This window comes from Callionymus lyra, chromosome 11, assembly GCF_982586985.1.
Source record: "Callionymus lyra chromosome 11, fCalLyr1.hap1.1, whole genome shotgun sequence".
Taxonomy (NCBI): Eukaryota; Metazoa; Chordata; class Actinopteri; order Syngnathiformes; family Callionymidae; genus Callionymus; species Callionymus lyra.
The window spans coordinates 13048848-13063432 of NC_141828.1; the positions used below are offsets into that span (position 1 = coordinate 13048848).

Consider the following 14585-nt stretch of genomic DNA (forward strand, 5'->3'; position numbering starts at 1 on the left):
TGTACTGTATGTGTATCTGTGTACGTGCTTTTTAGTAAAGGTGTGTGTGTGTAGGGGGTGTGTGTGCTTGTGTGTGCTAGCAGATGTGTGCGTGTATGTGTGTCTGTGTGTTTGTGTGTGTAGGTGTGTCTATGTAAATGTGTGTCTGTGTGTGCATTTGAGAATCAGTGGTTGGGTATGTTTGTGTGTGTATGTATGGGAGTCTTTGTGTGTTAATTTGAGTGTAGGTGTGTGTGCGTTTGTGTAAGTGTGCTTGTGTGTGTAGGTGAATGTGTGTGTCTGTCTGTCTGTGTGTGTGCATTTGGTTTGGTGTGTATGTTAGTCTGGGCGTGGGCATTTGTGTGTTGTTGTGTGTAAGTGTGTGTTTGTGGGAGACTGTGCATGTGGGTGTGTATGTGTGTACGCATTTGTATGTAGGTGTGTGTGCATGCATGTGTATGTTTAGATATTTGTCTAGTTGTGTGTGCATGCATGTGTACGTTTAGATATTTGTGTAGTTGTGTGTGCATGCATGTGTATGTTTAGATATTTTTTGTAGTTGTGTGTGCATGCATGTGTACGTTTAGATATTTGTGTAGTTGTGTGTGCATGCATGTGTACGTTTAGATATTTGTGTAGTTGTGTGTGCATGCATGTGTATGTTTTGATATGTGTGTAGTTGTGTGTGCATGCATGTGTACGTTTAGATATTTGTGTAGTTGTGTGTGCATGCATGTGTATGTTTTGATATGTGTGTAGTTGTGTGTGCATGCATGTGTGTGTGTGTGACTGTAAGAAAGCAAGACAAGCATTTCCTGTTCATCAATTGATGACTATCCCACTGAACTCTGTGCCCCTTCCGCGCCCTTTGACCTCCGTTTCATCTGCTGACAGATCCCGCCCCCTCCTATGCCCCGCCCCCTGCATTGACCGTAGCTCTCATGCGTCTCCACCACAGCCTCAGTGTCCACCACATGACGGACCATTTCCATGTGACTCACGGCGTTTAACTCACTGATGAGTCTCAGGGAGGATTGATGTGTGTGTGGGGAGAGTGGGGGTCGGGTGTCACAATAGAGGGACGTCCCGGGGCCACCAGCGATGAGGGCGATCATGAGGGCGTTGATGACTCTTCATCAGGGGAGGTGTCGCCACTAAAGGCTCGCTTTACGGATGGAAGTGATCTCACTGAGGTTATCGGGAAGCTGATGCAACACAAAAACACACAAAACATTGGATAACAGAATTCAAATGTTGGGGTTCTGCTTGATAAAATGCAAAGGTACATTAAAATATCAACATTTTTAAGGGTTTTTAAGTTTTAAGTACACTTTTAGTAGATTTTAAGTTCCTCTTAAGGCCTTACATTGTTTTTATTATTTTCATAGATACCCTGAATTTACTATTTTATTCAGTATTTAGCTCGAGCTAATCATGGTACAAAACAAAGGCAAATTGTAAAAGTCCCATAATGCACTGCGGCAGTCAATTTTGAACTTTAAAAATATATATATTTTTTTAATAGAAACGTCTATATTGGCTTCTGAATTAGGGCTTCTGTGTCTACGAGCTAGAATGAGACTGGAGGAGAGTTCGTGTGAAGTTAGCATCACGATCTTCTAGCTGCGTTTACAAGTGTTAGCGTTACTTTCCTCTGAGGTAGGATCGTGGAAACACCAGGGGCCTCATATACGAAGGGGTCGTACGTACAAAAAACGTGCGGACATAATTTTCCACGTCAAAGGTGATATGGTTAAATAAGGAAAGTGTTAAAAAAGGTCAGACTTCCCGACACATTTGTATGTGGCGTTTTATACTGAATATCTTAATCCGCTATTTAACGCTATTCAGAATAAAGTAAAGGAATTATGAGCTTGTTTTTATAATTTGTTAATAAATGCTTTGAGTCTTTCTCTATGAGAGTCACAGACGTTCTTGTGAAACAACATCACGTCAGTTTGATCAAACTGAAGCTGCAGAATGAAAGCTGCTTAAGTTTTCCCGCATGTGATCACGTGATCGCAGGGATCTCCTTGAAAAACACACTTATATAAATACACCGTCACATGATTTGTTCATCCGTAATTTGTAAACAAAACACTTTTATTTTATAAATGTAATAAGAATTTGTGTGTGTGCTGCGCCACACATTGATATGAAGCTCAGACGATCAGACCATCTTCACATCACCATCACTACTCAGTGCTTTAAGTTACTGATTTACAGTTTTAATCTTGTTAAACTCCATTTTAAGATGTTTCAATTAAGCCCCTGATTGTCTCTGTAAATAAAGTATTCGCATTAATAATTGTGTATGTAAAATATAAACATTTACACTGGAGCTTGTCTACACTAATTTAAATTAAAGTATGTGATCCATGTCAGAAATTTTTCAATAAGCGACTTGATGGAGTCTACTGACTCCTTTAAGAAACATCTTAAGTTTCTATTTGTTCAGGCTTTTCCTTGATTTTCTGGAACTCCTGTGTTTTTCTCAGTATTATCTTGATCTTTAAAGTATATACTTTTATTAGTATTGTTTTGATTGTTAAAGTTGTTACTTACTTACTTACTTAACCCAGATTAAATTCATGTTTTCATTTGAAAATCACGGACTCGGGTTCATTTAAATATGATTTAAATATGTAAATTATGGCATGGAAAGGGACGAACAAGGCTGCGATTAATTCTACGTTGATTGGGATATACGAAGAAAAAAGTGTTTTAATTTGTGTGTAAGCACAGATTCATACATATGAATATTTTCTGGATTTTAATGAACAACCGTTCTTAGTAGAACTTATTGTACATGAGACCCTAGTCCTGTGGTGTGTTTCTGCTCCTATATCCAACAAATAGCTAATGTTCTGAACGTACAAGCATTATTATGAAGCCAAACAGCCTTACTTGGACTCAACTTGACCGTTTTGCAGGTATTTTTCCAGGCGGTCAAACTCGACACTATTGTCTTCCTTCCTGCTCCTTCCTTCAAAACTTCTCCTCAAACGGTGGTGGGCTGCTCTTTGAAACCCAAACCCTGCCGGCCTGCTCGCCCTGGGGAGCCGGGGGAACATGATGTAATGGGAAGAGTGGTTTAGGAGAGTTTCGCCGGCGGCCTTCGTGGTTAAGAGTCGAGATCAAATAGCTTAATTTTCGGGGGCCCACATTAACCACCCACCTGCCAGGATCACTGGACCTCGGCCGGTGCCCATTAGCACAATTAAAGCTTCAATTAATCCCAGCGTGTTTCATTTTCTTCCATTTATAGATCAAATCTTGAGAAATGGTTTGGTTTACTCCATTTCATCCAATTGGACAACACAAGCCCCCCCGACCCCCCCGTCTACAGCTGTCACCGCGCCCCCCCGGGGTAGGCAGCGCCGATGCAATAACTGCAGAGAAACGTCCTCGTGTTAGATCCCCATCATCCACACACACCCCTCCCTCCGCCCAGCAGGCCCTCTTTTGTCCTGGATTGTCGGTAAGCTCCTTGCATTTCTGCGCCGGCGGATAAAGGATCCGCGGTGCCAGACAGACATCTGTCCCGCAGAGTCGGTGTGAATGCGTCGCGGCGATATGGTTATTAATTTTCTCGTGTATCTGCGCCTGCCTTCGCTCCCGGTGTTTGACGCGGCGTTTGTCGTGGAGGCACCGAAGTCATGCGTGGAGATTAGCGTGTAAATCACCTGACCGGTGGGAAGTGTGGCGGTTTAGACGTCTGCCATCTTTCTTACAGCTGCAAACTGTTTGTTGTCCATCTATCTATATCTATATCACCTATAAAATATGTGACTTATAGCCATCCTGATTAAAACATACCTTTATTAAAATAGTTTACCTTTCTGTTGTGTTCAAAGGGACAGTGAAGTGAATCATAAGAAATTGCTTGCTTGAGACCTCGGCTCCTACAAAGCCATGGGTGATGTTATCTGCTGTCTGTGATGTCACTTTGTTAGCTTTTGTGTCTAAACAAGAAGGATCTGTCTCGCCTGCACTTAATACAAAACTCTGTATGTAGAATTCTAACCGCTCTAGTAGAAGAACTCACATTTCTCCGATCCTTAAAACTCTTCACTGGCTGCCAGTTTCTTTCAGGATCAACTTTAAAATTCTGGTTCTTACTTTCAGATCTATTCATGGTCAGGCTCCTCTTTACATCAGTGATCTGATCCAGCCTTACACCCCAGCTCGGGCTCTGAGGTCTGTGGATCAGAATCTTCTTATGGTTCCTGAACACGGTTCAGGACCAGAGGAGAGAAATCCTTCCAGGCTGTTGCTCCTAAGCTTTGGAACGATCTTCCTCTCTCTCTGAGTTTTATTAAAACATACATCAAACATGTGAATGTATGAGTTGGATTTAACTTCTTCCCCTGTTTTGTCTGGTGTTTGTTTCTTCCTTTTCCTCTGCTGTCTTGTCCCCAGGATCGGAGTGACACACCTGTGTTTCATCATCATCATCAACCGCCTACAAGCTCTTAGCACCTGGATAAAGACATCTGTGCTGAGTCTTACATCACATACTTCTCTTAGTATGCATCAGGATAGTGTACTTACTAACTAGTACTCAAATCTCCACAGATAGTATATCTCAAATCAGACACAGGAAATGTCGCAACAGCTTCTTCTTCTACTACTATTTAACGATAATTGCAACCAGCTGTAGAAACACTATCGCCACCTGCTGGCAGCACATTTTGTTTGGATCAAGAAATATGAGAAACGAAAAATTCAAGATATTTACGCCGGTATCATCAGCGAAGACGTGTCATCCTCTTACTGCTGGCTGAAAATGCACCTGTAAGTATATATATATATATATATATATATATATGACATAACTTCTTTTTACAACGTCAACGTCACTAAGATTGCGGCCGTTTAGGGTAGAAAGTGTCCATCGATCCACACTCAGTTTTGTGGGCGTTTTAGTACGACAATTTAGTGTGCATGGAGCACTACATTTCGCATACTAAGAATTGAGACGCACTTATGCACTAAAAATGCTAAATTTAAGTACGCATGCGATTAATTACTCAGCTAAAGTCTTCAGTTTAATCGCCCTATGAGTCTGTATGGTTTTATGGGGTTGGAGTTGCTAAATTAAGAAATTAATTCCTTGTTTTGTTGTTTGCTCTACTTTTGCATTTTCCACATTTTTGCTCACAGGAACAGATGAGTAGTGCACACACTCATGGATCTACATCTACACGCACAAAGCCAACTTTCTATCTAAATACACTGCACTAAAGCTCCAAGCTGTGTATTTTGGGGTGTTTTTGCGCCTGTTTTCGGGTTTTGATCTTTGATTTGTGCTCTCTTTTATTAGGTGACACTTTTAAGTCATCCTGTGTTGCACATTTAGTTCATTAAATGTTTAAGAACTACAGTTTATCTGCTGGTTTCGTGTGGCTACACCCTTACTCACTCAACTCGCTGCATTATGCCATGCTAATAGAAGCCAACAGGGGGCGTAACAAAAACAACATCATCAACAAAAACAGTAATCAGATCATGTAATCCTGAGGAACTAATTTCAGATTAATGGCAGTTTGTATGTTGGATACATTGTTAAAACTTACGCGACATTGAAAGCTTCGCTTGACAACAGTTGACCTAGATCTCACTCGAATAAGATCTAAAAAAAATATCCTCAAAAGGCAACTAATGTAAAAATCCAACTCTCCTGACTCACTCACATGTTTCAAACATTGAAGTCTTCCTCTCCAAGATGCAGTAAGTCCCTCATCATGACCATGTTTTGAACTTATTACTTTATAAAGTTCTCCCCCGTTTGAAATCTCGGCGAACGAGAGGTTACGAGAGCAGAGTCCATTATGACGTAATAAAGGCTTCCCTCCTCCAGCCAGTTGTAATCACGCTTTGTTTATACAACGAGTCCCTTGGAAGTGGAGACTTCGGGGATTGATTACGCATTGTGGCGGACCTCGATGCTTGACCAATCACAGCAGAGTGGACGTGGTTATGGTAAACAAGGTTTCATCTCCTGTGTTTTTTTTAGGCACATTTTTTATGTAAATATTTAAATTGAGAGACTCTTGTGCAAACAATTAGTCGCCCTTAAATGCAAAAAAAACCTCTTATTTAAAAACAAGTCATACAAGAACTTTGGTCAAAACATTAAAGTAATATACCTCAGATCCATTTCGTAATGGTGGAAAAACAGACACTATAGATCCTTGATCTATACTAGGATGGAACAAATAAAGCCTCACAGAATACATGTATAACATGGGCTCATTAAAATCAGCTCATATCCTTCACTTGACTAACCTGGCAATGTTTGACTTGTTACATAATCCATCTGCTGCTCCGCTCCAGGCTCCTTGGATCACCTTCCCGCCAGGACAGCCGGTGACGCTGATTACCCGTCGAACCGATGCCCACAATCACACCTCCGTGGTATGTCGGGTTTTCTTCTTCTTTTTAGATTTTTTTTAGAGCTCAACTCTGAAGGCTGTTAATCACAAGATGCGTCACGTTAGACGGCAGATGTTGACACAGCCAGACGTCCATCACAGCTGGCAGCCTTTACCGCCACCAACCAGAGAAGAGGTACTGCAGGCATTTAAATGAAGGCTGCAGACTTTCTTTTTTTTTGGGACTTTAAAAACGACCTGCAAACGCCCTTAAAGGTGTTTGCCAAAGGACATCTATTTAAATCTCTCCAAATAAGCTCCATCTACCAGAAGTCCTGATGCTTTACCCTCTGTCCCTCGACTGCTTTATTGCTTTTTTTTCCTGCAATTTTCACAACTTTATTTCAGGACAAACCAATCCTAGGGGCCGTTTGTGGCCCTTGACGGGGATTAACAGGGCCCTTGGTCGTAGAATTAATAATATATCAATCCAATATAAAAGGCATCAAGCTAGCTACTCGCTGCTAGCCACGATAATTGCAACAAACCAGAAGAGCATTCCAGGTTTTTTTTCGAGGTCAAAGGTTCAAGTTTTGTTGGGTAGTTCGGTTAAAATAGAGCCCAGATTAGGACATGTCAATCAAAGACACATTCTCGGTCAATTGACATCCCACCAGTGACCCTTTTGAATCAGAATTTCCAATAGATTTTCGATTCAAACATACAAAATTAATCTTTAACTGCTGCAATGCATGATGGGATTTGTAGAATGAGCATTAACACAGCGATGATGCATTCATGGCTCTTACATTGAGGGAAAAAATGGACATATGAGTTTTATTGACCGATCAATAACCAATTAACGGTCTGCATTGACCATTGTGTTAACTCAGGGTCAAGGTGACCCGGAGGCCCGAAAACAAACGTTTGTAGTATCCCTTGTGTTTCCTCTGGGTCAAGGTGACCCGGAGACCCGAAAACAAATGTGTTTGTAGTATCCCTTTTGTCATTTCAGGGTCAGGGTGACTCGGAGGCCCGAAAATAAATGTGTTTGTAGTATCCCTTGAGTTATCTCTGGGTAAAGATAAATGACCTCCACAACTGAATATGTATTTTTAGAAGCCAGGGATGTTGTTCACTTTGAACCAGAAACAACACAAGGGATAGCACAAACACGTTTGTTTTTTTGGCCTTCGGGTCACCTTGACCCGGAGATGACAGTAAGGTTTTAATCAAGGGAAGGCTTATAAGATGTATACTATATAACTTAAGTATTTAATTTGTGCATTTAGAAGATACTTTTATAGACGATTTTACCCATTCACACACACAATCGCACACTGATAGGAGTAGGCAGCAACGCAGCGCACCAGGGGCTGGGATCAAACACGCATCCTCTCAGGGCACAACCCAACCACGCTACCGTTGTTGGAGCATTTTATCAACTGGAGAAAACTGGGGTGTGAAAGTACCACATCCATCATTGTTAATAAGTGAGCTCGGACCTGATTGGTCGGCAGCCGTGACGTCCAACCCACACGAGCGAAAACATCTTTCACGAAGAATAAAGCAACAGAAGGCGAAGCAGGATTAATGTCCTATCTGTCGACAGTTTCACTTTCCCATAAGTTTTTGAAAAACTTGGCAGATGCAGGACCTTTTTTACGTCAGCGGACTAAATCCTCCATAAATGCTCTCGACAAGAGGGAAAATCCCACACTCAGCGATATGATTTATGCTAAAGTGTAATCTGACGCCGCGCCGACGCATAATCCATTATCAGAGTGGATCAGGCTCAAGCCCCGGAAACTGAGTCAAAGATAGTTTCGATGATCGCCATCAAACACGATTTAAAACTAAACGCTGGTGTTTTGATGACGCGCTCGGTGGATAAGAGGCACTAACACATCATATATCGTAACGTCTCCCCGTAGATGTTAAATATTAAATGACTTCAACGATGACCACATCCTTCCATTGATCAGGAGGCTCAGATAACAGGATCGTATTGATCGTTACAGAGCAGCACGGTGGTCTTTCTCCCCGAGACAAAATATCAGTTTAAGGATAATGACTCCCGAACGCTGTGATTTCAAATGGGTTTTGATGAAAAGGTGAACTTTGACCCTGGATCTCTCACAGAAAATGATGGGATGTTTGATCTAAGATGGAGTGAAAATATTTTGTTCATGAGTGAGATCAGCCCTTCAGGGTCGATCTGTAGCTTTTGTGTTTTCAATGTAGTTCAATGTTTAAGTTCATCACTCAATCTAGTTCTACTCGATGTTTCTGCCTTCTAAAAGGAAGTTTTTTCCTCGCCACTGTCAAACTGTGATTGACACTCATTGATTTGATGGGTTTTTTTCTCCCGTATAGTCTTACTTAGACTTTAAGGTGTTTTGGGATAATTTTGTTATGATTTGAAACTTTAAACTTGAATTAAAGTGTTCTTAATTAAAATTGAATGTGTAAACTACTTTGTAATTGTACTGTTAATAAACCCTTTTAATCACTTTTAAAAAGATTGAATCTTCAGAAAGTTGCACAAAGAATTAACATTTTTTAACCACAGTTTAATCAAATATACACTTTATAAATGCATCTTTTTTGTTGCTTTTATTCAAGTTGACTTCCTATGTAAAAAAAAGGTTTTACACCCCTATGGTAGTTTTAATTACTACCCCGAGTAACATGTTCTGGTTGTTTTTTTCATTAAGTAAATATCAATAAAATCAGAAGCCAAGGTCTCAAGCCTGCAAATTCCCACATTTTTTAAATTCTAAATTTCAGGTAGTTAGTAAAAGTCTGTTTAACTTGAACCAAATTCAAATAAAATGTTTGTTTTTAATTGTATTGTTAAGTGCCTAACGGAATGGTTGGCTTAGCTACTCGGATAAACGTCTAGGCCTCTTGACCTCAGCTGCTGCCCCCACAACCCTACCCACGATGATGAGATGAAAAACGTATGTATAAGAAGGTGACAAAGTTGTCTCCATAAAACTTTATTAACAAATGTTTGAACACAAAGGAGAAGAGAACAAAGCTCTTCTAGCAGAAACAAAGCGGACTGTTTTTTTTTTTTTTTAGTTGGGAGTGGCAGATGCCTGACTCCGGGCGTTTTGGGAATCTTCCCCGCACTCACTCGACGACTGCCCTGCTGCGTTCAGGCTCGCCATCAATTATTCAGCATGCAGTCCATTTTCAGGCTGCGTGAGGGAGGGAAAACTGAATTGTATACATGAATGCATGCATGTTACACACCAACTCCAGTAACTGTGGGATGACCTTCAGCAAAGGTTGTCGCCTCAGCATGACGCCCAGCGTGGATCCACGGAGTCTGAACCTTCTATACGTGTTGTCAGCGGAACCACACGCAGGAAAAAGCCTCTTTTTTGATGCTCCCGGTGTGTCTTTATCACATTAGGAAAAACACTCCTGCAGCACCGACACAACTTGAGGCAGAAGAGAATTCCTGTTTTCCTTGGACACCTAGAAGAGAATCCCAACTTAAGAAAGCACTTTAAAATCCAAAGTAAAGAGAAGAGACAAGAGTGTGTAACTTTTCATGGAGGAGGCGACCGAGATTCATGAGCGCCGCTGGGAACACAGTACAGTTCTGTACCAGCGGGCTCTTGAACAATGGCTCGTCATTGACACGTACACAGCGAGTCAATTGTCTCAACAGCCGCGGTCGATGTGAGCAAACTAGTCGATAGGAAAGTCAATAGTCAATAAACAGCTTGCACAAGCAAAACTGGACTAAAAGGATCCAATTTAATCAAAATTGCAAGATTTTACTAAATAAATTCTAAAAACAGGAGTAAAAAGAAAGACAAAGTGATAAGCAAACATTAATTAACTATAACAGGAAAGAAATTGATAAATTATTATGATTTCAATAAACAAATGTTTGGATAATTTAGAGGATAATTCCTGAATAAATACTAAAATTAAACAACATTTAAGAGAATACCATTTTCATTCAGGTCCCCTTGGTTTATTTTTTATTTTATGGCCTTTATTGTATGTAATCTATTAGATTAGATAGACTTTAATAATCCCTCTGGAGATCTCCTTCGGGAAATTGGGTGGCCGGGTTCACAGCAGACGATAGTTTCATTAAAACGAAAGACGAAGTGCAGATGAAAGAACAAAGTGCAAGGAATGACAAAGTGCAAATTTAAAGAAGAGAGATCAAAGGAAATAACGCAAAGAAAAGGATACAAATATTAATATCTGGCATTTGTTCATCATTAGTTCAACTAGATCGAGTTACAGCTAGATAATAACAGATTTAATTAAAAACAACAATACTATTTAACTTTACATTATGATATGATATATTATATTAATAATCTGTATAAACTACAACACATTTCCACTCCTAGACTAGTATTATTTAGTTTTTCTAATCACTTCACAGTGATGTTTTTCAGCTAGAATTCTAGAAGTTTAAAATTTAAAACCGTACTTATATAAAAACATAAATAAATAAAGTGTAACTGTTTATAATATAGATGGAGGAGACATCTTGACCTTTAAAGTATATATTTTATTGAATATTGTTTTGATTGTTTAAGTGCTTTGTGACCCTGGTTTGGAAACTGCTCTACAAATATAAATTACTTACTTACTTAAGGCAAGGTAAGGTAAGGTAAAACTTTATTATATAATATTATTATATATTGAAATTGTTTTTTTCCAATAGCCACAGAAAATACAGCAATTTTTCATAAAAAATAAATCAAAATAAAATAAGATAAATAACTTTAAAATGTAAAATAACTAATTCAAAGTAACTTACTTACTTACATAGACATGTTTGTGAATTTTAACTAGTTGGATGTCAATTATAAATATATATTTGCCTCAATTTCACCAATCTTAAGCAATAAATAAATAAAGACGCAGATGGAGAATAAATATCTGAAGAAGTTGACGTCCTCCTCGTCAAGTTTCCTGGTAACATTATCCAGTGTCCAGCATGAGATTAGTGCTCTACATGTCGAGGATAATCTCTGACCTACTGCCTTTCAAGTGACCTGTATCGATCACTTCTCTCCTCACTTGCTGCTCATTTCCTCTGCTTCACTGTAATCACCACGTGGTGCTAAACGAGGCGGAGAACTTTGCATGACAATATCCATAACCGAGTCTCCTGCGATGAATTTTTCTGACATTCGAGACCACCCTTTGTTGTCAAATCAGTCACGCATGATTTACACTTAATCCAGCCATAGGAAAAGGGATAATGCGGGCACGGCCTCTCGGTGTTGCCGAGCAGACTGACGGCCTCCTAAGACCAGGAGGACACGGCGTAAACATCTACTCCGACACTTTAAAGCTCTTTGACTGACCCAGATATATTTTCTTCCAGACAAAAGAAGCGTGTGCTGGTATTCGGACTCACGCTGAAGACTCTGACATCACCACGATGGCGGACCTCCTCGACCAGAGCGAGCGGCTTCCCCTTCGGGACGGGGATAGTGCCGAGGACTGTGCAGCTGTCCAGTGTGGTTCTCACTGATCGGATGAAGGACTGGCTGAAGAGCTCCATTTTCCCGATTTCATCGATGACGAACACCCTCCTGTGGCCAGATGACCCGTCCTGCAGATTAAGAACACTCATTTGCGAGTCCAACCCATGCAACTGGTGCCATTTTCATGTGGAATTTTTAACAAAATACAAAACTTTTTATTTTTTAAATTCACAACATGGAAGATGAACCTGAAAAAAACCCACTTCCGACATCAATCCCTATAAATATTATTCTTTTTAATGTAATCAAGGTTTCATTTTATCTGGGGATACGCGTCATGATATAGGGGCAATAATATGATCTATTGTGATACTTTATAAAAAAGTATACAATATATTTGTCGTATTGTCCGAGTACTTGACTCTGGTGTTTCAGAATTTACAGACTCATGACTCTTGATGTGATTTGTTTTGAAACCAAAATATATAGAAAAGGTCAGCTTTAAAAGCTGCTGGAGTCGACTGTATCCTCTCGTCCTTAGTCATGGCAAGGGTTCCGCAAAGATTTTAAAGTTTAATTGCAACACAAAAATGAACGAACATCGTTAATATTTGAAGGTTGATTCTAAATAATTAATTAATTAATAAAAAAAATATATATATATATTTTAGTTTACACTTTATTGAAATATAAACCATAAGAAGCTATGATTAATATAAATATATATTTTTTTTAAATAAATAAAAGAAAAAACACTTCCATCAAACAGTAAATACGCTTTTTTAAAAACATGTCTAATTAAGACCTCGACTCCAGCAAACGTTTGAGTCATTTTATGTTTGAAAATGTCCCCTAAACAACAGTGTCTTTGTAATATCCGGAACATATATTATTTACGATGCTGGAGGGATATAGTTTAGGATTATTTAAGTAAGAAATTAACAAGTATAGAATAAGTAAGAAATAAGAAACTAAGATAAGTAAGATATTAAACTTTTTTTTGAAAGAACATAAAATACAGAATCCACAACATAATTTAATAGAGAAATGAATGAAATTGAAAATGAAAATGTTCTTAAATGGTTACTGTGGGATTTTCCTGACATTGATATAAAGTCAATATTCTTCGTTTTTTTGACCCTTTCAAGTACTTTTTTGACATTTGTTAACATTTAATCTCCATATATATTAAGAAAACATTGTATGCATTAAAACCGAGTGGAGAGAAAACTTGAATCCATCATGTAAAGTTGGCGGCTGTGGGCAGACCTTCCACGCAAGCGATGATCTGCCACGATGACTGGGATTCTTCAAGTAAGATGAAAGTGGAACACACCCCAGTCGATATATAGACACCTTATGTGTAGGCGGCACTTGAAGGCTCACTTTACATGCCGGATTAATCACGGTCAGTGGCAGCCAGACGGCACCACCGACACTAAAAATGTCACCCTCGGAATTTATGTGTTTTCAAGCCTCTAATTATGCCATCAGTTTTTTGGGGGGATTCAAAGCTGCGATGATTTGTTAATAGACCAGAAAAAAAGGGGGCTGTTTGGCTTTCTGTGATCTCACGGTGGAGGAGCTTCTTACCTTCCTGAAAAGGGGGAGAACCAGGTTTTCAAATGAAGACAAGTCAACCACGTACTGCCCGACCGTGTACTCCCGTCCGCCATGAGCCGTGTCTCTGCGTTGACATCGAATACAGTCAAAACATGTTGCATGTAAGACTTGATTTACATGCTACCTGATTCTGGACAAGGGCCCCCTTTGTCCGTCCACCGTGACCACATCAAAGCCCACTCTCCTGCCTCCTTCTCTGACCTCTTGGGTGTAAAACCCTTCAACCGTGTGTCCAGATGACACTAAAGCTTCACATGCTTTTTGGACAAGAGTGGTTTTCCCAACACCTGGTGAAACACACAGCAAATAAGGAAGATTTAGTAATAAAACAATAGTATAATACTACAATAATAACAATAAATACAAATGAATATGTAGCATAATGGTTCATCAGAGTACAGTTAGCTGGTTATTTAGCATTGAGGTACTAAAATAGCGTCTTAAAATAACCGACTAACTAATGTACATTACATCACTAACTATCCATTTTTTTTCAACGCTTATCAAATGATAGTTCTTGGGGCTTTGCAGAGTTAATATCAACCTGGAGGTCCTATCAAAAAAACGTGTTTGATCATCTCACTGCACAAGCTACTTCCGTACACATAGTTCGCGCATGCGCAGACGTCTTAAACCACGCCGCACTATTTTTAAATTTTCGACACCAACATTTTTAAAATAATGTATTAAAATGTGAAATAACGAAACATTTTCTTAATTAAAAAAAAAGCATTTTAAAAATAATTATTATAATAATTATTATAATTTATTGGGTATTTTATTATGCGCTTTGTGACCCTGGTCTGGAAAAGCGCTCTACAAATATAAATTACTTACTTACATACATCCAATGTAAATAATGTTTGTGGCGATAATATAATGCGTATAAGTCAATTGTTTGATCCATTCATCCTCTCATCCGACTAAGCGTGAAGGGGGAGGGGCCAAAAAAAAAATTAATCCATCACTGCTGAATATTGGCTTGACCTGAGAAAAAGGTCACTTTTGGCCCAGCTTGTGACTAAACCAGACAATAAAGTGTAATTATGGAAAAGTTTATATCATAGTATTTAGTGAAGAGACATCCAGACCTCTCTTATTACAAAGAAACTGACTCCTTCAAGAA

The 14585-nt window shown here is 39.2% G+C and overlaps 1 protein-coding gene across 1 annotated transcript; it reads right to left on the reverse strand.

Annotated features, from left to right (window-relative positions):
- Positions 1-9342: 9342 nt before the first annotated feature.
- ntpcr (nucleoside-triphosphatase, cancer-related) lies at positions 9343-14046 on the reverse strand. Its single transcript, XM_087802631.1, has 5 exons — positions 14004-14046; positions 13584-13746; positions 13430-13523; positions 11767-11964; positions 9343-9845 (listed from the first exon to the last, which is right to left on the reverse strand). Exons 1-5 carry the CDS (start codon positions 14035-14037, stop codon positions 9777-9779), a joined length of 558 nt encoding a protein of 185 aa, XP_087658757.1. The 5' UTR covers positions 14038-14046; the 3' UTR covers positions 9343-9776.
- Positions 14047-14585: the final 539 nt, after the last annotated feature.